Source organism: Leguminivora glycinivorella, chromosome 9 (genome assembly GCF_023078275.1).
Source record: "Leguminivora glycinivorella isolate SPB_JAAS2020 chromosome 9, LegGlyc_1.1, whole genome shotgun sequence".
Lineage (NCBI taxonomy): Eukaryota > Metazoa > Arthropoda > Insecta > Lepidoptera > Tortricidae > Leguminivora > Leguminivora glycinivorella.
The window spans coordinates 23,499,469-23,522,992 of NC_062979.1; the positions used below are offsets into that span (position 1 = coordinate 23,499,469).

The 23,524-nt window shown below is 38.7% G+C and overlaps 1 protein-coding gene across 1 annotated transcript in view; it reads left to right on the forward strand.

The window, feature by feature from the left end:
• LOC125229781 overlaps positions 1–23,524 on the forward strand; it is a 517,609-nt gene that overhangs the window by 488,183 nt on the left and 5,902 nt on the right. Inside the window, exons 12-14 of the mRNA XM_048134722.1 lie at positions 10,107–10,247; positions 14,652–14,802; positions 22,804–23,007. Of these exons, the coding sequence (XP_047990679.1) occupies positions 10,107–10,247; positions 14,652–14,802; positions 22,804–23,007 (496 nt within the window). The remainder of the gene's footprint in view (positions 1–10,106; positions 10,248–14,651; positions 14,803–22,803; positions 23,008–23,524) is intronic.

Here is a 23,524-nt window from a genome sequence, read left to right on the forward strand (position 1 = left end):
TCGCATTGTAGATTCAAGTGTTCTCACTGCATTCATTCTAGAATTTTAGTTTTTTAACCAAGCGTTTTCACTATGCTGGAATATTATCCCGCCGCCATCGTTTCCCTTGCGTCCTGTGTATTTCAGCACGTGCCGAGCCGGCGGCTGACTGAGTTAGCCGAGATTGTTTCCCATTTGACGGACCCATTAGCCTGCATGATAGGTGCTGCGTTCACGTGTCCTAGACTCTTTAAATTTGTCGTTTTTTTTTTTCAGAAAGACTCTTGGTAACGCCACACTAACACGATTTACATGATTTTACTTCGTCAATTACAACCAAGCTAGAATTTTATACTAACTACTCAGGCACTGACTAATATTGCATTGCAATGTTTTAGAAACCTATCTGCAATGTATCATGTCTCTAATATTTATAAAAGTAGGTGAGAGGTGAGACATGGCTGAATGTATTTATAACGTTTTGTTCAAGTCTCCTCACGCAATATCTTACATTGAATTTGAGCACCCACACTGTCCCTTACACTTAACTAGACACTGTATTACACATTACAGCACTACTTGATTGAAAGCTCGGCCACACATGCGCGTTTTGAGAGCGTAGGCGGAGCGTCAGCGGAGCGCATTAGCTGTGCGCCGGACGAACGCTGGCGTTGCGCCCAGCGGACGCCGGTGGGAACTAACGAGCGCGGATTGCGAGCGGAACGCCAGCATTCCGCTGGCGCACCGCTATCATTGCGCTCCGCTAACGCTACGCTATCAAAACGCTTTATGTGTGGCGGAGGCTTAAGTGTGAGGCCTGAGTGCAAGCTCATATTGAGCGTGCAGCAGGGCGGGGCGTACGGTGTGCATGTCAAACAATTGAAGCTCATACAAGTGTCCTGAGTCGACGCTGCAAAAAGTGGACGCACGCTCGCCCCGCTGCACGCTACGCCGAACGCTCCGCTCCAAGCGTCCACTCAGACCCTACACTTACTCTCTAGCTCGTTCAAACTTACCTCAACTGTAGCGATCCAAACGCTCCCTCCATGAGTTAGTGTGTCGATACTAAACGCAATCAGGGCGGGAATCATTAAAAGTTCAGCACTTGGAAGTTGGGCTTTCCTAGTAGACTATTCGATATTTAGACGTGCCATATTGATCGGATATTACTTTCATCGAATGCAATATGCTTGGAGTGAAAAGGATTTGACCGGATGCCAAAATAAATTCTTACCAAAAAAAAAAAGGGGCCTTCCATCCCCCGTCTCCTCTAGAATTTAACAATTGTGCAAAGCCAAATGAAAGGTTAAACGAATAGGTATGTCTCCAAGTTAAAATAAATACCAATAAGTTAACTAATGCAGAATAGGCTAGTTTCCTACTAGTCAAATCAGCTTCTTTAAGAACTGTCAAAACGATTTGGTAATATGGAATTACTACGAAATACTCCGTTTTTAAACAACAATAAATTATTAAATATGTCTGCCAGGCGAAATTTACATTTATCAATGTTAATATTTGGAGTAATGCACAACAAACAACCATCATATTTATTTAAGAAGTTAAATTGCTCTAAGCGTGAAGTGCGGGGCGCTCAACGACTTGTCGGACCGAAACATAGTATGACTGCTTTCCGAGGCAGCTTTCAATATGCCGCCACGAAGTGTTGGAACAATCTGCCACCACCCATTAGAAACTGTAAATCGACACCAACTTTTAAGAGTAAAACTAAAAAGTATGAATGAATGAATGAATGAATGATTTATTTGCATGTGAATATTGGGTTTACATTATTAGGTGTTAGGTACAATATTTTATATTCGAATCTCCAAGATTCTACCTATACAGGTGTACATGCACTGTATATTGGCTTGGCTCGCTACTAATAGTAATAGAGTTTCACCATACTACAGAAAACTTACATATAACGAGACTTATTATAAAATGTTACAATATGAGGCTATAATACAATTATACATCAAAATTATTAACAAATTAGATAGAAAATTATTAACGTATTTACTTGATACTCAAATTTCTAACACATAAGCAGTCGTACTATGCTAGTTTTATTTATCTTTAGATTATATGTCTAATTTCAGTTAATGTTAACACTTGCCTTTCTTTTCGTTACATTTCTAAGTACCATTTACCTATACTGTTATTCTGTAAATTATAGCTCACTTTTACCTCCTCCTCCACCTCCTCTCCCTCATGTTGTAAATATTTTTGCATGTTTCTATTCTGTAAACTTATTCATTTGGTTGCCCAGAAAACCAGCGCCATGGCTAACTTAGTTAGTCATCGGCAAATGCTGAGTGGCAACCATTTTGGTGTATAAAGTGTTATTAAATTAAGATGTAATAGGTTAAGTTTTCATTTATTTTTATTTTTATACACCAAATAAACGTTTCTTTCTTTCTTTCTTTCTTTAAATATTGAGGAGTGACGTCGCGGTCAATTCATTTACTTTATATCTTTAGAAATTATGTTTAAACATAACTACTGTCCATATTTTTCTTCTAATTATGTGGTGCTTTATTTCGTGCACTGCATGTAATATTTCATTTTAAGTATAGGAAACTAGCCTATTACATTTGTAATATTTGCAATATTTTTAAGTCTGAATTGTCTCTTTAATCTGTCCGGTGTATGTATGATATGTTCATCTCCTAAGTAGTCTAAACAAAGTCAGGAATTATTAGGTCGTGTTCCAATCAGTTCTCTCAATACCTGTTTAATAGTAGACCTAGGGTTTGCAAGATCCGCCGATTTTTCGGATCCGGATATTTCGGATCTTAAGATTTGCCGGATCCGGATATCCGGATATTTCGGATAAAACGGATCCGTGTTGAAAAGGTCACTTTTTATAGGGGTTTCGTCAAATCAAAGCCGTTGTTACCGAAATAAAATAATTTAAACTCACAAAACGACATAAATATAGTCTATTATTGCTTCATTAACTTTTTAGACGAACTTTTAACATATAATTGTGTCTTTTAACTTGAAACTCGCGTAAATCGATTCGGTTTTAAGGATGATTATACAAAAAAAGCAGAATGGATTTACCCGTGCTTGAAGTTAGGCGACACAATTAATTAAAGTACAGCATATAACATTAAACAGTAGGCCAATATTTTTGTTTAACATACTTAAGCTAATGCAGGGTAATTTAGTGTTGTTCACTAATGCCTCCGTTTTACTGGGGCGTCTATCCGTAGCCACAGCCAATATTCATATTCATATTGCTTTTCTGATCTTATGTGCAAAATATCATTTGATATTTGCCAGTCGCTTTTCAGTGAAGCTCTAAGGCTGGCAGCGCACCTCCAATCCTTCTGGTGTTTTGGGTGTTCATAGACGGGAGTGATCGCTTACCATCAGGCGACCTGTCTGCTAGTATGCCTCCCATCTTATTAAATACAAAAAAAATTGGATCTGGATTCAGCTTATTAACTTCAGCTTAGTATATAATTATATTAATTACTTCCATGATCTCTAATTCATCATTAAGCTTAAAACATCTATGGCAATCGTTTCTGCTTTATAGAAAATTTATAATTTATCGTTATTCCTGTGGGATGCATCCAGTTAGAAACGAAAGCAGTTTTAAAAACAATGGTTGACTGTTCATTTTATTTAGTTTGTTAACATATAGTTTTATGGATTCATCGCATGGCGTAATGTACCAAACCTAACCTAGCTTGATATTCTGGAGTATTTGAATTAAATAAATGTGAATAAACATTTTAGGCCACAAAATACAGGAAATAATTCATAAATTTCATTCGAAAATTCTTTCTGACGTGGATAGATACCCATAATTAAAGGATTCGTATTATCCGTTTTATCCGGATCCTATGAGACCTCGGATCCGGATCTCAAATTCAACGGATATCCGGATAATTCGGATATCCGGATATCCGGATCTCAAACCCTAAGTAGACCTAATATGAATAAGGAACCAAATTGATAAAGGTCTTTGCAGAACTAAAGTCCCACTACAAGTTTTAGTAAAATGGCAAAAGCAATAGAAACTTTTGGGTCGGTCCTTGAAGTGTGCTACGTGGGAAAACCTTGGAAAAATAAGATAACATTAGATAAGTTCATACGGTTTTATTTTCTGAAGGTTAATGGAGAACTCAAGTAACTCACTGCGTAAGTATTAGTTGATCTGTTTATTGTGTTATGTAGTAGTAGTAGTAGTAATCACTTTATTGTGTACAACAGATTCATATACAGTTTACAGGAACAGAGGTACAAAGGCGAACTTATCCCTATAAGGGATCTCTTCCAGCTAACCTTAGATTAGATAAGAGGAACATTAAAGTAGGCAAGATAGACAAACTTACAGAAGTACAATAAAGGTCAGAAATAAACCAAAATAATGTCCACAAGTAAATAAACTACATAAATACTAAATAATATTATGAAATAAACTACATACACGAATACACAAATAAAATACGATATATAAATATATATATATATATACATAAATATGAATATCGCAAGAAATATGTACTTCTCAAATAGGAGTAGGTTCAGTAGGTATACACATAACCAGGGGGCCGATTTTTGAATCTCACGGCGTTCGAATTCAGAAAATTGTCACTGAAAATAGTAGGCAATTTCGGTGACAATTTTCTGAATTCGAACGCCGTGAGATGCAAAAATCGGCCCCCTGATCACGTTTGGTTGGAAAGCCAAAGCTTCTTCAAATTAGTCTTGAGTGATGCCAAAGACTGAGACTGTTTGAGAGACCGAGGCAGTTCATTCCACAATTTCACCGCTTACTAAAACGCTTCTTAGCGCCTCGCAAAATATTAGCTGAGTAATCTTCTCGATACATCAGTGATAGGACACGGTAGCGCCCTTAAATTCCTGAAGGCTGTTTAGTCGAAGAGAAATCTTCATAACTTTGAGAAGGTGTTCATTTTTGGTAAGAGTAGTACTCGATAGTGTTTCAAACGTTGTTGGAAAAAGTAAGCACTTCATTCATTCATTGACCTTTAAGTCTATTATAGACTACTAGCTTTTGCTCGCTGTTTTGCTCGCTTTAGAAACAGACAAAAAGTAGCCTATGTCACTCTCCATCCCTTCAACTATCTCCACTTAAAATAATCACGTCAATTCGTCTCTCCGTTTTCCCGTGAAAGATGGACAAGCAAACAGACGCACACACTTTCCCATTTACAATATTTAGTACTAGTTTTTGCCCGTGGCTTCGCTCGCGTAAAATTCGAAAATTGAGGATTGCTCCATACAAACATTCACCCCCCCCATTTTAGGGAAGTGGGAGGTTAGGAAGAGATAAAAAGTAGCCTATGTCACTCTCCATCCCTTCAATTATCTCCACTTAAAAACATCACGTCAATTCGTCGCTCCGTTTTGCCGTGAAAGACGGACAAACAAACAGACACACACACTTTCCCATTTACAATATTAAGTATGGACAAAGAGGATCGAGTATTTTAGAGAGTTACTATCGAAGTAAAATGTGTAATCAGTGCATAGACTGCCATCTCTTGACACAGGCTTAGAACTTTTGAACCTCAGTTTTGACAATTTGGCCCATATTCTTAGCTTGATATGTGTTAAAATGTCAAATATTAATATTAGCGCCATCTAGCTGAGCGTACCCCAAAGGTGTAATGCCATCTAGGCCACCGTACCTTTTTCTGTATGGTATTGAGGTACGATTTTTTCTTAGACTTTATCTGTCTATAAGGAGTTATATATGTCTTAGGTATGGATTAAAACAGTGCCTGTGTGGTGACGGGTTAAGAATTTCACCACCCCCTTTCTTCCCGTGGGTGTCGTAGAAGGCGACTATGGGATATGGGTTAAATTGTGGTGTAGGCGAGAGGCTGGCAACCTGTCACTGCAATGCCACAGTTTCGTTTTCTTTTAACCCCTTATTTGCCAAGAGTGGCCCTGAAGCTTTAGTAGTTTCATGTGCTCTGCCTACCCCTTTATGGGATACAGGCGTGATTGTATGTTTTTGTTGTTGTTGTTGTTGTTGTAAAACAGTGTCTTGTCAAGGAGCGTTTTTCATGGCTGTGTGTGTGTAAGCCAACACGGGAGCGGCAAACAAGACCACAAGCCATGCAAGTTTAATGTGACCGAGGCTAAAAAGTGTTGGGCTGATGGTGACATTGGTGACGCTTGGCTCACTTGAAAGCGTACTGAAAGAGTTAATATTGCAAGTACATTTGTGACGTTATCTGGGTAAGGGGACTTTATTTTCGATGACGCTTACGTCCCTCGGCGTCGTATTTGTACACGAACGTCGCTCATAACGCCGTAAGCGCCATCGATAATAAGGTCCCTTTACCTAGATAATGTCACATTTATATTTGGATATTTGTTTTTTACAGGTAGGTATTAGGCACTGGTCCCACCGCGAGCTAGTAAACTATGAGCTATCGGCTATAAAAACGAACAAAAGACAATCACTCCCACGGCGATGTTTATAGTTACTCGCCCATATCAATATCGCCGTGTCTCTTTTATTTGCACGGGAGTGCTTATCTTTTGTTAGTTTTTATAGCCGATAGCTCATAGCTCACTAGCACGCGGTGGGACCAGTGCCTTAAGCCGCGTTTATATTTGTCTGTTGTGTTGTGTCGTGACGCATTAGAACGGTATCGGTTTCTTTGAGTAATTATGTTAACTAGAGAGGGCACCTCAACTTGATTTTGTGTAACAACACTTAGAGCTGATCAGCACAAACGCGCTTAGTCTGTGCCGAACGGCTGTGGTAGATTGACGTATCGCAATGATAAATATTTCGTCTAAATAATGCCGTCATGTGTAGTGAGGTACTGTACAAACTGCTCAGGAAAATCTAACAAAAGCCAAGGAGTGACTTTTCATACGTAGGTTTACTGCATTTTTGTTTAAACACGCTTACTTTTTAAAAAATGTATCAATATAAACTCATGCCAAAGCGCCATGTCGCGGCGGCCATGTTTCGTTGAAACCAAAGAGTAAAAAATGCAACAAAAGCAGACGTGACAATATCGCAAGTTCAAGTTCAAGTTTCCTATCATACATTAAATTATATATATTTATCGACGCAAAAAAGGTTATTTAATTATTATTGTCAAAATTGCACAGTTTTCCGACATTTCGGTCAATTATATAAATTCGACACGCGTATTGAGAATATGTTATAAGACTCTCAATACGCGTGTCGAATTTCATGTGAGTCTGTAAATGTAAGTGCAGTACCTAACCTGCCTGAATGAATTTGGGTAGGAAGACGGTCAAGCAAATTATGAGAGTATAAAACGCGCGAAATCCAAATTTTCTATGGGACGATAAACCCGCGCCCAATACATACATGGATGCAGATAAAGTTACATAACTTTAGTGCCTTAATGCCTAATTATGTATAGTCGCATACATATGCGACTATACATAATTAGGCATTAAAACACTCATGTTATCTTATTAACACAACAAAAACAACACTCATGTTTTAATGCCTGCCATTATGCAAATGTCACATAAATAACTAATATCCAGTTGCGGCTACGTGTACACATGTACGCTCAGTCCGTATGCAGCTTTCTATGTGGGCATTTAAAAAATTGGGACTCACAGAGTTGTTAAGAAAAAGTTAAATCGCTGTCAGTTTTGCAACGATAATTTTAAGCATGGAATTTCAATAAAAACATCGTTTTTGTTTTAATTATGTAAATTATACTAAGCTATAACCTAAATTCAGAACGTGAAAAAAGTTTAGTTTTAAATACAGATTTCAAGCTTGATTGTCGTTACAAAACTAACAGCTATTTATGTTTTTTGTTAACAACTCACGCTAATTGAGAGTCATAAATTTAAAAAAGTGCCCATGTAAACCCATGTCGCTTCTATACTACGACTTCTAATCTATGCACTCTATGCAGGGCTCATCATCGCGATCGAAAGGTCGTAAGCGCCGAGTAAAATCGTAGCGCTTGCGACGTTACGGAAGCAGGCCATTGGTTCACACCCCGCCCCCTCGCCCCGCCTTCAGCTTACAGGCTGTGACACGTTCGTTGTTTGCTATAGCTCCTCTATACGAAGTAATAATTCCTCAATGATCGGTTTCAACCATTTAATATTGTTGTATTCACATTTATCTGATGCACTGTGTTGTGACGGCTTGTGTTGTGTCGCGTCACAAGCGATCCCGGTCCGCGTCAGACCGGGTGAAGTACGGGGGGCGGGGCAGCGACACGACACAGCTCCTTTGGCTAGTGTGAACGCGCCAGTCTTGTGTTGTTACGCATCAGAGCTGCAAGTATGGATGGCGAACTGCTCGCTCCTTCTCTTTTTTTCTTTTGTAAGAAGCGTAGCCAGCGCCAACAATTGCAATTCATCTTCAAAATCGGAATCTGAATCGGATGATTCTTGAAAAAACATTGTGAACGTGTGAGCTATCCGAGTGCTGAGAACGAACTGATAAAAAATTGCGTCAGAATGCGTCATAACACGTCATATTAATGTGAACAGTAGCCATCACGACAGAGAGCATCACAACACGACACGACAGACAAATGTGAACTTAGCTTTAGGCAGGCATTACATAATACTAAAGTTCAAATCAGTTATATTTATTACGACCTATGACAAAGTAAGCAAGGGAGCTACCATGAAGTGCTAAAGCCGTTCAGTTTAGGCTGAGAGAGAGGGACGGAGCTATGGAACTGCTGTAGCTTCGTCCCTTTCTCTCAACCTAAAGTGAATGGCTTTAGCACTTCATGGTGGCCCCCCAGCACAGTAAAATCTAAACGTATTCATCATCCTCCTTGCGTTATCCCGGCATTTACCACGGTTCATGGGAGCCTGGGGTCCGCTTTGACAACTAACCCCAAGATTTGGCGTAGGCACTAGTTTTACGAAAGCGACTGCCATCTGACCTTCCAACCCGAAGGGTAACTAAACTGGTTTCCTCACGATGTTTTCCTTTACCGAAAAACGACTGGCAAAATATCAAATGACATTTCGCACATAAGTTCCGAAAAACTCATTGGTGCGAGCCGGGGTTCGAACCCGCGACCTCTGAGCGAAAGTCGCACGCACTTACCGCTAGGCTACCAGCGCTTCAAAATCTAAACGTATTGTATTAGCTTTATCAACCACAGGACTTCACTTCCTTTCCTATGTGAAGCGAAGAACAGTAAAACTGACGAAGTTTCAGGAACGAGTGGGAACTTCGCAGTTCTGCTTCGTGGCTTTGAAATAAACTTTAGCAACGTAACTCAACCACGAAGCAGAAGCTAAAAGTGGTCATTGGTTTTAAAAAGAAAAAACTTCTTAAAGGCAATGAAAATATATTTTCAAAATTTTTCTTTGTAGGTATCCTGAGATTCATGAGTAGTATGAAAATACTGAAATTGACAGTTAATTAATTTATTTTCCCCTCCCTAGCTCGGAAACACGTGTTTTGTCCTTTAATACCAGCGGGTAAAAACGCATTTTATCCACTAGTGGGTAATGTAATTTGACCTTGAATAAAGTCAAATTAACTACTTTAAAATTGATAAAAGTAGGTGAATCTAGTAATAAAGATGATTTACCACCTGTGGAACTACTGGAAGCAGTGATAAACGCATTTTTTGCGTTGTAGTTTCCTCGCTGTAGTGAGGGGAAAAGTTTTGTGTTACACTCGGGTGCAAATGTATTTTACTTCTCGTGTGTTAAAAAACTCGCAAGATCAGGATTCTATTCTCGAACCACTCGCTTCGCTCGTGGTTCAACTATAGAATCCTTTCACTTGCTCGTTTTTCAATTCCACACTCGGCGTTAAAATACAACTTTGCCCCCTTGTATAACAAATAACTATTATTTATCATAATGGCGATTCATAAAACAAAAAAATTAGAAGTCTGCAGTACTAATTTCAAATACATAAGTACGCATTTTCTCTCAGGTTTTTGAAATCTTAAGCTGGTTAATTATATTTGGCAACAGGGCACTCAAATACCGTTATGATAAATGCTTTGGATCTCCACACTCGCACGCTGGCGACTCGTTCCAGCCCCACTTGTTAAATATCTCAACAAACAAAAGAACATTTTATTGTCCTACTTAATCAGTTCAGTTCAACAATCAACGACTTCTTTCTTTTGCAGGCCGAAGAAGGTTTGGTGGTCCGGCTTCGCTTCGAAGCGGTGCGGCTGCCGTGCGCCGGACAAGCCTTGAGGGCTCGCGATGGTGACTCTCTCGGTTCTCCACTTCTGGCTTCCTGGGATGGACCAGACAGCTCAGCCTTGGTAAGATAATCCAAAATTATTCGAACAGATCCGAAGAGGATAGAAGACGGGGGGCTGACTCCGCGATTCTATCGCCGCGCTACAAGTACATGCTGGCGGCCGCGAGTTCGCGGCCTAATCAGGGGTGGCGCGCGTTCTCACGGAACGCACGTTCGCACTTTCTATTGTTACATTACGTCGCGAGTTTTTTTTCAGGTTCATATGCGATGTCCGCGTGTGGAATAGCTAATAATGCGTAGTTAAATAGACATCATGAATAAAATAGGACAATCTTACACAGATCTTATTATAAGTCCCACGGAAAAATCCAATAAGGCTTGTGATGCTGAAGGCTTAAACAAAAATATATAAATACTGTATATATACCTAGAAAGTACCCAAGACTTGGATATATAGTATAACATTTTATCTGAGAACTAATTAGTTTTAATCCATTGGCAATTAACCCTATCATCCGACGCTGCGCACGTGCAGCTCGTTTCTTTGTTAGAATTTTGTAGGCATTTAAAAAGGCGGCATTTCGTGAACATCAAAGCAGTGGGCCTTCTGTACTTGTACTAATATTTTGTGATAGAAGTCTCGTACAGACTTCAAAACACCTATTTGATTCGCATAGACGGACTAGATGGCATAAAAAGAAGTTAACGTGGGAGTCCTTTTTAACCCCCAACGCAAAAATGACGGGGTATTATAAGTTTGACGTGTCGGTCTGTCTTTGCATGTCTGTCTGTGGCATCGTACCTTTCGTACGGATGAATCGATTTAGATTTCGTTTTTTTTTCTTTGAAAGCTGAATTAATCGGGACTCGGGAGTGTTCTTAGCCATGTTTGATGAAAATCGGTCCATTATATCGGGGTTTTTAAAAAAAAAAAAAATTTTTTTTTGATCAGCATTAGGACTAAACTAGGAAGAATGTAGAAGTTCGCATTTGTACTGCCTGTATCATAATTAGGTATGTTTTGTACAATAAAGAGTTTAATTATACGTACATACTAGGTGACCTTGGTCACATTAATGGTAAATTTAAATTTAATTTAATGTGATTTATTTAATTTGTAGTATTATTTGTGTGTAAATTGAAATGTCTGTAATGATGTGACTTGTATTTAATATTAATATTTATTCTAAATGTAATAATTGTAATTTAATTTTTAATGTTGAAATGTATAAAAATATTAATTTTAAATAATTTTTATGTTTAAATGTTTGTTTATATGTAAAATGTGTGATAATAATGATAATATGGATTTTTTTATCTGAAACAAATGAATTTTATTTTATTTAACACGTTCACTGCGGAGCCGGATTTTGTGAACTCGCTGTCAGTGCGTTACAACCCATGAGAGTCCTGTATTGAGCTTTCTCTCTGTGCGGTACAAGTCAATTACAGCTTGTAAGGAGGGTTTCATATTTTACCTAAAATACCTTTACCAGATACACATTTATTAAATTTTATTGAAACAATGTTTAGTCTAATAACTAATCTACACAATACTGTCTTCGCCGAAGTTGATGACTGTTCGTTTAGATTTTATAGACGAATTAATTAACAGGTCAGAATTGACTTGTACCGCACAGCCAGAACTGGCACAGGTAAAAATGTCGATGATTTAGTAGTGATGAGGAAAATAAATGAACTAATATATCGATCAAATTCTTACTTTCTTTACCTTAAATGTAACCAGATTTTTATATACAACCAAAACTTTTAACTTTGCTCTTAATATTATTTAAAAAACGATTTTTAGAAATTTCAGTAATAGATCAAGAGCCCAGGCCCGCCAGACCTTCCTCAAATTCTCAAGGATGAAACTTTGGGACAATGTAGAGTTCACATCGGCGTTTAATGTGTGCATATTTTCTAGTTCGGCCCATCGGCCAATTTTTTGCTATCAAGTGATGAAGGTGAAAAAAAAAAGAGCTTACTTTCCTTAAATTCTCAAGGCTGATTTTTATATATGTGTTAGAGCACGTTGTTAGAAATTGGTTATCATCAATGCCAGACCGTTTCCGCCGGCCATAACTTTTACCAGACGCGACAAAGTTGGCAAAAAACGACTCTAACTTACCTCATTTTCTCAAGCCTGATTTTGATATATGATACGCAGGGACCTATAACTAGACCGTTTGAAGCAGCCAGACCAATCGGATGGACCCAACCATCCGCCAGACCGACTTAAAGTTTCGATATGAGCATTAGTAGAATTGAAATATTCCGGGTCTATAAAAGCTAAAAACTTGAATTTTCTACATTAAGCTACGTGTATATTGTATACTTGACGTAATAAGCGACTTTCAAAAATTTTACTTCTAAGGAAATAAAAAAATGAAAGTTTATATGTGGTGCAAGATTAATTTTAAGCTATGAATTTTATTTACACTGCGTAAGTACATGTGTATTTTATTATAAATATAACTTTTACCAGACGCGACAAAGTTGGCAAAAAACTACTCTAACTTACCTCATTTTCTCAAGCCTGATTTTGATATATGATACGCAGGGACCTATAACTAGACCGTTTGTAAGCAGCCAGACCAATCGGATGGACCCAACCATCCGCCAGACCGACTTAAAGTTTCGATATGAGCATTAGTAGAATTGAAATATTCCGGGTCTATAAAAGCTAAAAACTTGAATTTTCTACATTAAGCTACGTGTATATTGTATACTTGACGTAATAAGCGACTTTCAAAAATTTTACTTCTAAGGAAATAAAAAAATGAAAGTTTATATGTAGTGCAAGATTAATTTTAAGCTATGAATTTTATTTACACTGCGTAAGTACATGTGTATTTTATTATAAACACACGCTTACAAATGGTCTAGTTACGGGTCCCTGCGTATCATATATCAAAATCAGGCTTGAGAAAATGAGGTAAGTTAGAGTCGTTTTTTGCCAACTTTGTCGCGTCTGGTAAAAGTTATATTTATAATAAAATACACATGTACTTACGCAGTGTAAATAAAATTCATAGCTTAAAATTAATCTTGCACTACATATAAACTTTCATTTTTTTATTTCCTTAGAAGTAAAATTTTTGAAAGTCGCTTATTACGTCAAGTATACAATATACACGTAGCTTAATGTAGAAAATTCTAGTTTTTAGCTTTTATAGACCCGGAATATTTCAATTCTACTAATGCTCATATCGAAACTTTAAGTCGGTCTGGCGGATGGTTGGGTCCATCCGATTGGTCTGGCTGCTTACAAACGGTCTGGTTATAGGTCCCTGCGTATCATATACCAAAATCAGGCTTGAGAAAATGAGGTAAGTTAGAGTCGTTTTTTGCCAACTTTGTCGCGTCTGGTAAAAGTTATGTTTATAATAAAATACACATGTACTTACGCAGTGTAAATAAAATTCATAGCTTAAAATTAATCTTGCACCACATATAAACTTTCATTTTTCTATTTCCTTCGAAGTAAAAATTTCAATTCTACTAATGCTCATATCGAAACTTTAAGTCGGTCTGGCAGATGGTTGGGTCCATCCGATTGGTCTGGCTGCTTACAAACGGTCTGGTTACAGGTCCCTGCGTATCATATATCAAAATCAGGCTTGAGAAAATGAGGTAAGTTAGAGTCGTTTTTTGCCAACTTTGTCGCGTCTGGTAAAAGTTATGGCCGGCGGAAACGGTCTGGCATTGATGATAACCAATTTCTAACAACGTGCTCTAAGACATATATAAAAATCAGCCTTGAGAATTTAAGGAAAGTAAGCCCTTTTTTTTTCACCTTCATCACTTGATAGCAAAAAATTGGCCGATGGGCCGAACCAGAAAATATGCACACATTAAACGCCGATATGAACTCTATATTGTCCCAAAGTTTCATCCTTGAGAATTTGAGGAAGGTCTGGCGGGCCTGGGCTCTGGGTCTATAAATATTTTGCATCAAGCAATTTAAGCTTTTTACAATATATTTTTACGTAATAATATTTAGCAAAATTGTAAGCGTTTTGCATATAAAAGCGTTATATTGTGTTGAACAAATTTCATTTAAAACAATCGAAACACATTTTTTACCAAAAAATAACGTGTGGATTGATAATATGGTAACAACACTAATGTATTTTGCCCTTTGCTCTAGTGCTATACAAGGTCGTGCGTAACAGGTCATATAGGCCCTGTTCCGCACTGAATAACAAAAGTTTAAGTCTGGTGCGAACAGGACATACGTGACCTGTTTATTAATTTACATGCTGTCAAATAAAGTGTAAAATTACAAATATAAATGTATACTTGACTATATAAAAATAATAAAATATCAAAACGTTATGGGCTTCGCACCAGGGTAAAGTTGCGCATTTCTGTCGCCGCACCAGGGGGAAGTCTAGAACAGGGTCAGAATGACCTGTTTCGCAGTGAACGTGTTAATGGCCTTAATTTCCCCACTTCCCAGGTGGGAGATGCGGAAACCACGACAGACAGCAGTGGTGCCATCGAGATCGCCGGCGGCGGGCACATCCTGGTCGAACTCCGGTCCGGCGACGCGAAGAACCAGGCTGATCAGAACTGCGCCGGAGGGTTTCTGGCGCATGCTTCGCAGATTGGTAAGTATATGAAATACAATAGAGTAGAGATGGGCCGAATATTCGGTTAATGTTCGGTATTCGGCAAATTCGGCAAGTTTTTCAATTCAATTCAATTCAAATCATTTATTTCAAGGACCAACTGAGATCATTGTTGTTTACGCAATTATTTCCATGTTCGTATTCGGCCGGTTACATTGCCGAATATTTACCGAATAAACAAAGTAAATAAATAGCGAAAGTTGTTTCGTAATTCATCGCATAAAGACATCCTATTTCAGCATTGTAAGAAACTCCAAAGGGAGTTAAAAATGCTTAAAAATTTAAAATGCAATAATTTTGTAAAAAAGGTAAAATAACGTATCTTAAGAAACACAAACCAAAATGAGTACCCATAAGATAAATGTGTACCCATTACCAATCATTGAAACGTTTTTAACTCAAAGCCAGGATTTAAAGTATGGCTCAACCGAATATTCGGCCGAATGTTCGGTTCGGTAACAGCTGAACCGAATGTTCGGCCGAATATTCGTATTCGGCCCATCTCTACAATAGAGGTAACGCGGCCAGCATCCTGGGGTCGAAGCCGCACGAAGACTCACTGGACGGGGTTTTCTTTCTATGACTTTTTTTCCACTATTTAGTACTTCCTTATTATTTAACTGTTAGTATTATTTTAATTTATTATAAGTTTATTTTTAAGTATTTAGTTCAATTACTTATATTTTGCAATAAAACATCGTGAGGAAACCGGACTAATTCCAATAAGGTCTAGTTTACCCTTCGGGTTGGAAGGTCAGATGGCAGTCGCTTTCATAAAAACTAGTGCCTGTGCCAAATCTTGGGATTAGTTGTCAAAGCGGACCCCAGACTACCATGAGCCGTGGCAAATGCCGGGAGAACGCAAGAAGGATGATGAGTTATATTTTAGTTTAGTATAGTAATTATTAAGTTTCGCTACAACATATATTCATTAAGTTATTAATTAGATTTTTTTTACATTTTTTACATGCCACATTAAACAGACACTGACTTTGTAAGCACCAGGAATTCCCCGTAGGTGTAGAGCGGGTGTTCGACAAGCCACTTTTTTAATCGGTACTTAAAGTTGCACAAACTTGGCGCTTCTGTTATATTTGTTGGGAGGCTATTGTATACGGTAGGTCCCATTATATGCGTCAGTTTATTTGATTTTTTTAATTTCCTACTAATACCTACAAGTTTTGTGGCGTTACGTGTATTATAACTAGAACCTGACCCTTTAGTTTTAAAAGAGTCTAAGTTTCCTCTTACGTATATAGCTACTTGCATGATAATAATTGCCGGCAGTGTAAGGATATTGAGTTTTTTGAAGAGGTCTTTTGCCGGGGTATCGGTAGGCACTCGCGCAATGATCCTGACGGCGCGTTTCTGCATTCTAAATACTCTTTCCCATTGTGCACAGCGCCCCCAAAGCTCCACGCCATACTGTATCAACGCGTGTACCGTGGCAAAATAACAGGACCGGGCTACCTCTGGAGTTACTGTTTTCGCGACACGAGCTAAGGCAAAGCAAGCACTTCCCAACTTGCTACATAACCTGTCGACGTGCAGGTCCCATTTTAAGCCCTGATCAATTTGGAATCCTAGAAAGGTGGTGCAGGTTGTTTGTTGGAGTATATTTACATCAATCTGGACTCTAAGTGGCCTCATAATTCTGCCAGTCAAATTGAAGTGCAAGAAGTGAGTCTTTTTTAAATTCAGGGCAAGCCCGTTACAAACAAACCACCGCGATAGCTGTGCTACCGTTGTGTTCAGTTCGCACTCTATACCATCAAGAGTAGGCGCTGTAACAATAGCAGCTATGTCATCAGCGTACATTAGAATTTCGGCTGCATGAATTGACTCTGGTAGGTCATTGAGAAGTAGGGAAAAGAGAATATTAGATACGGACGAGCCTTGCGCGACACCCATTGTTACTTCTAAGGGATCCGATCTTATTTTCCCACCGTCACTAACTGTTATTTGGGACCTTTCTTTGAGTAGGCTAGTAAACAGAGCCAGCGATGAGCCACTAATGCCGTAGTGCTGCAGCTTCGCTTCTAGTAGAGCATGGTCGGCCACATCGAAGGCCTTGGAGAGGTCACAGCACACAATTGCTACTTGCAGTTGACTCTCCTTGGCGACCATGATACGCCGGATTAGTTCTCGAGTTAGAGAAGTCGTCGAGTGTCCAGGGCGGTACGCATATTGTCGTTCAGACAGCGCACTCGTATCGACCAAGAAGTTGGAGAGACGGCTACTCAGGCCACTCTCGAGAACTTTTGATACTGCAGGGATGATAGAAATAGGCCGGTATCCATCTATGTCCGCTCTCTTTCCTTTACCCTTAAAGATCGGAGCAACTTTGCTGGTTTTTAACAAGGAGGGCATAACGCCTTCCTCTATGCAGCGGTTGAAGAGTTCCGACATAGCAAACGCGAGCGGTATTGGGGCTAGTCGTAAAAGCTTCATGCTTATGCCAAACACATCAGTCGAGGCTTTTGGTGGTATTTTTGAGGATATAAGACGATGAACCTCATCTGCAGTAAATGGCTGAAGAACTAGGGTCTCTTTCGTAGCAGGCCGAGCAGCACGCAGTTCGCGTATCGCACGAGCAACATCAGCACGCGGAGCCCCGCACGCCATTGCAGCACTCAGAAACCTACAGTTAATCGCATTCATGGCGTGTTTTTTGCTAGGAAATGCTACCCCGTTATCATCTAAAATAACATCAGCGACATCCAACACGGGGCTGTTATTTTTACCGCGTTCCTTGTTTATTACTGACCACAAGGCTTTCGATACATTATCACTTGATTTGATTATTTTATTGTAGTGACTTGATTTGCAGTTTTTCATTAAACTACTATAGTGTAGTTGCATGTTCGATATAATGCCATCAAGAAGCTCACCATTGGGCTGCCTATTTCTTAATGCTATGATATCAAATAATAATGATTTGTACTGTTTCACTTCGGCTGTAATCCACGTTTGCTCTACCTTGTTCTTAATTATTCGTTTTTTAAGGGGGAAACAAATTTCATATTTATTCACTATAATATTTAGAATAGCTGTCGTCAGTCTATCGGCGTTAACGTTTTTTGTAACAATTTCCATCCAATCGACACTGTTAATGGCTTCAGCAAAGCGTGCCTGGTTGCATACAGAGAAATGTCTACAATATGTATGAAATTCATTTACCATTTTTGTGCTTCGTAATCGCAGCTCAGCTTTGATTGCGAGGTGATCACTTAAATTAGTTACTACTGCACTAGCATTTACTGAGCCTGTCGATAAGTTTGAATATAAATGGTCTAAACAAGTTGCGGTATTACTAGTTATGCGTGTATAAAAATTTACTTCATTTACGAATCCATGCGTACAGAGCAAGTCAGACCATTTTTTAAGATTCATATTGTTCTCGCCTAGGCAATTTATATTAAAATCGCCTATAAATATGCAATGTAGCTCTAGGTCATTTATTTTGTCTAGAACCCGCTCGAACACCACAAGAAAGTCAGTTATGCTCACAAGATTAGTTCTATAAATGCAGATTACCGTTATGCCATAATCAATAAGATCCAAAGCCGAAATTTCGCAAAACTGCTCTATGGATAATTGAGTCAAGTCGGAATTTTCAACGCATTTAACACCTTCGCGTGCATATAAACACGACCCACCGTGTAATACATTCGTCCTACAATAACATGATATTAATTTGTAACCTTCTAAATGTACACAACTTAGTTTCGGTAACGTAAGCCAGTGTTCGGTGACCCCCAAGATGTCGCACTTCAGGTCGCTTTGCAATAACACTTCCAGGCGTAATGTTTTATTCTGGAGAGCTGCTATATTTTGGTGACATACAGTTATTATGTGAGGTCTAGTACAATTGGGGTTATTCTTTATCAAAGCGTGGCTATTGCTGCTCGTTGTTCCTGGTGGTACTGGTGGCACTGGTTGCAGCCTCTTTGCCTTTACGCTGGTGTCTACGGGGACCGCTAGGCGAGCGGTGCTGGTGTTGCTGGTATATTTAGGTATATCGTCGTACGGGGTCCGGGAGCCGGTCCCTGACACTTAACAGCTTGTTTTTCCAGAGTCCGGCTCCCGGCGCCTGCCACTTAACGGAATGTTTTATAAAATGACCGCGCCACTTGTCCCTTATGCAACTTGTAGCTCTGCCACCTGAGGGGAGGACTATTGTTATAGAGAATTTACTTGTACACGCCTAAAATAATAGTACATTACAATATACTCGTAAGTGCGGAAAGGAGCTATCGGCGAAGATAGAAACGAACAAGAGATAACTCATCGCTTACTCGTTTTGGTGGGGGTGGGACCAATGACTCTGCCAGTTGACAGTGTAGTTGGGCCGTCAAACATTCAGATATCTTTTTTTTTTTTTAATTTAGTTACAAAAACGGTTCATGCCTCGGTATACAATTTTAAATTTTCGCCAAACTGTAACCAGTTTGTTGGCGAACCTATTTTCTATTTCTATCTATTTGAATCTATTTTTATAACCACACTAGCTTTTGACCCTGGCTTCGCTCGCATTAAATTCGAAAATTGGAATGCTCCATACATTCTGCCACACCCCATTTTAGAGAAGGGGGGGGGGGGTTAGAAAGATACAAAAAGTAGCCTTTCCATCCTTTCAACTATCTCCGTCAATGTCAATTCGTAGCTCCGTTTAGCCGCGAAAGACTGACAAACAGACAAACACACTTTCCCACTTATATTAGTATGAATTGTCCACATTATACGTTGCTAGCAGATTAAGCTACAGCTTATTACTTCAAAGATAAGTATTTCTTGTAAAACTCAAGACAAAACCTATGCCTAGGCTAGACCTATGCTTTAATTTGAATCAGAATTCATATAAAATCTTAGTAATAGTTATTTGTTATACAAGGGGGCAAAGTTGTATTTTAACGCCGAGTGTGGAGTTGAAAAACGAGCAAGTGAAAGGATTCTATAGTTGAACCACGAGCGAAGCGAGTGGTTCGAGAATAAAATCCTGAACTTGCGAGTTTTTTAATACACGAGAAGTAAAATACATTTGCACCCGAGTGTAACACAAAACTTTTCCCCTCACTATAGCGAGGAAACTACAACGCAAAAAAATGCGTGTATCATTGCTTCCAGTAGTTCCACAGGTGGTAAATCATCTTTGTTACTAGATTCACCTACTTTTATCAATTTTAAAGTAGTTAATTTGACTTTATTCAAAGTCAAATTACTTTACCCACTAGTGGATAAAATGCGTTTTTACCCGCTGGTATTAAAGGACAAAACACGTGTTTCCGAGCTAGTGAGGGGAAAACAAATTTATCATATTTTCTACAAGTATTCTAATCATTATTTGATACTATTAGCTTTTGCCCGCGGCTTCGCTCGCGTTAGAAAGAGACAAAAAGTACCCTATGTCATGCTCCATCCCTTCAAGTATCTCCACTTAAAAAATCACGACAATTCGTCACTCCGTTTTGCCGTGAAGGACGGACAAACAAAGAGACACACACACTTTCCCGTTTATAATATTAGTATGGATTTCATACTAAAAACACATCTGCACGGGAATCATGGTCGCGCGATAGACGATAAAATAGCAGGCCGTCCCTATCGCACTATTTGTAAGTGCGATAGGGACGGCCTGATATTTTATCGTCTATCGCACGACCATGCTTCCCGTGCAGAGCATTTCTTTTTTTTGGCATTTTTTTATTTTAATTTTTTTTAGGGAATGTCGATTGTACTCAAAATCACGAGGACTTTCAATCTCACTGGGAGACAAAAAGTTTACTACTAGGATTGAAAAAGCTAGTGATTCTGAGTAGAAACAGCATAATTCTTTTCAAAAATATCACATTTCATAAAAGTGGCGAAAAAAAAAGAAATGCTCATCTTTTTATGTTTCAATGTTTGCTTATATGTTATAATATGGATTTTTTAATCTGAAATAAAATAAATGGTTTTTTTTTTACCTGGCAACCTTTTTATATTGAATAACATTTCAATTAGCGTCCAACCCTCTCGGTCCGCCGCACTAAACGAAATCAAACCGGCCTCGTTACTCTCTGTTCCACGGGTCGAATCAGTGTCCGTTGTGCGGACACTGTGAATACATCTGAAATATACGAAATATGACGTACAATAATGTACATTGTACGCTCCTGTTTTTATATTCATCCATATCCATACTAATATTATAAATGCAAATGATAGATAGATAGATAATCATTTATTTTTTTGGTACAATACACACCAAAATTACACAATTAAACTAAAATAAACAATAGTAAGTACTAACACTAGAAAAAAAACAATAGCATACATTAAAATGTGGGTAGGTTTGCTGTGTGCGTTGCAGCAAAAACAAAAGGGCCCGGGCGAAGCTAAATACTGATAATTCTGCTAGAACCCAGGTCACGTCTTTCACGACAAAACGGAGCGACGAATTGACGTGATTTTTTAAGTGGAGATAGTTGAAGGGATGGAGAGTGACATAGGCTACTTTTTATCTCTTTCTAACGAGAGCGAAGCCGCTGGCAAAAGCTGGTACTTAATATTATAAATTGGAAAGTGCGTGTGTCTGTTTGTTTGTCCGTCTTTCACGGCAAAACGGAGCGACGAATTGACGCGATTTTTTAAGTGGAGATATTGGAAGGGATGGAGAGTGACATAGGCTACTTTTTATCTCTTTCTAACGAGAGCGAAGCCGCTGGCAAAAGCTAGTACTTAATATTATTAGGAAAGTGCGTGGGTCTGTTTGTTTGTCCGTCTTTTACGGTAAAACGGAGCGACGAATTGACGCGATTTTTGAAGTGGAGATAGTTGAATGGATGGATAGTAACATAGGCTACTTTTTGTTTCTTTCTAACGCGAGCGAAGCCACAGGAAAAAACTATTACTTTAATAAAACTGGAGGAAAAAATTACTGTGCTGCAAAAAGACACTTCTGTGTACCTAAAAGTACTCCTGTATCAAGCTTTTCTTTATCGTCATAACGGCATAAGTATCAGAAGGATTAAAATAGAGTTGACAACTTTGAAAGGTTTTTAAGGCCCCATTGTAACTTTTCAATGTCTCAATTGAATTAATGTTCCATGAGATTTGGCTTAAAAAGCACAAAATTTCGGAATTACAAGGATTTGAAAAAAATTATAGGTCAAGCTATGTTAATGCCATCTGTAAAAGATTGCAACTAGCCAACAATATTTAGACTTTCAGATGTGATGTTGAGAAGCTTGAACACAGAAAACATTTTTTACATCGACTTAAAAGATCATTCGAAATCAAAAACATGCGTTTTGGTCTACTTAGCGCGCCCTACAATTTCTTGTTTTTGAATGCCTAATGGTAATTGTAGATTATATAACTTCTTATCCAATGATAAGTAAATAAAAAGGCAATGTGATACTCGAGACATTAGCCGTAATGGGATTTCTTTATCTGTCTGGAAATGTAATTGATGTAATTTTAGATGTTGTTCTCCAGTTGTGCCTTCGAATATGAATAAATATTTGCTGAACTCTTCAGTTTTAGGGAATATTGATTCAAATGAGTGGGAGATATTATTTTATACCTATATTCGTTCATCACTTTTGATATTTAGTTTCGAGTTACCTGAGCTAGTTTAAGTGAGGCCTTACATAAATTATTTTCAAATTCGTGCTGATAACTGCTTAACATGTAAATTGTCATGTGTGTCAAAAATGATGTTATTGGTTATTTTAATATCCGTACCTACTAATATTATAAATGGGAAAGTGTGTGTGTGTGTCTGTTTATTTGTCCGTCTTTCACGTCAAAACGGATCGACGAATTGACGTGATTTTTTAAGTGAAGATAGTTGAAGGGATGGAAGTTGACATAGGCTACTTTTTTTCTATTTCAAATGCGAGCGAAGCCGCGGGAAAAAGCTAGTATTAAATACAAAGCTAGTATTAAGATAGATTACAGAAAATTATTTACCATAATCATTAATTTCCCTCTCAGAACCAATCCGCAACGCATCAGCAGCATGGGCATCGATCAGCGTGGGCCCGGCGTGGCTCGGCGCCGGCGGCGGCGCCAGAGCTGCAGCATTGGCGTTAGCTGCTGCTGCTGCTTTAGCAGCACTTGGTTTAGCCCTACATTCAGCTAGACGGACGACCCCGTATCAAAGGGCGGCGGATAAAGAGTCCCTTACGGATAGCGATGGTAAGTTTTGCTCCTAAGTTCTTCAATACAAGGTGCATGCTTAGGCGTTGACGATTGACGTAGGTGTTTCGTAGATCGGCGCCAGAGCTGCGGAATTAGCGTTAGCGGCTGCTGCTTTAGTAGCACTTGGTCTAGCCCTGCAATCGGCCAGTCGGACAACCCCGTATCAAAGGGCAGCTGATAAAGAGTCTCTCACTGATAGATGGTAAGGTTCAATACAAACTTCATCGGTGCAGCTTGGGAGTCTATTGGCTTACAACCTTGGTTTCTACGCTGGTTGATTTCTTAAATAACGTAACGAAAGTTACTCGATTTAACTATACCTCTTTATTTTTTCATCGACCTATGCTACATATTGTTTGGCATTCTAGAACGAATGTCAACAAATAGTAATACTGAAGATTTGATCTACTCTAATAATGACTCCACGGCCGATACGGCCACGGCGATTGCTTTCAAGTCCGTTGCTGTCTCAGGTGTGCTCGCCAATATCTGACGAAGCCGATCTTGTTGGCAA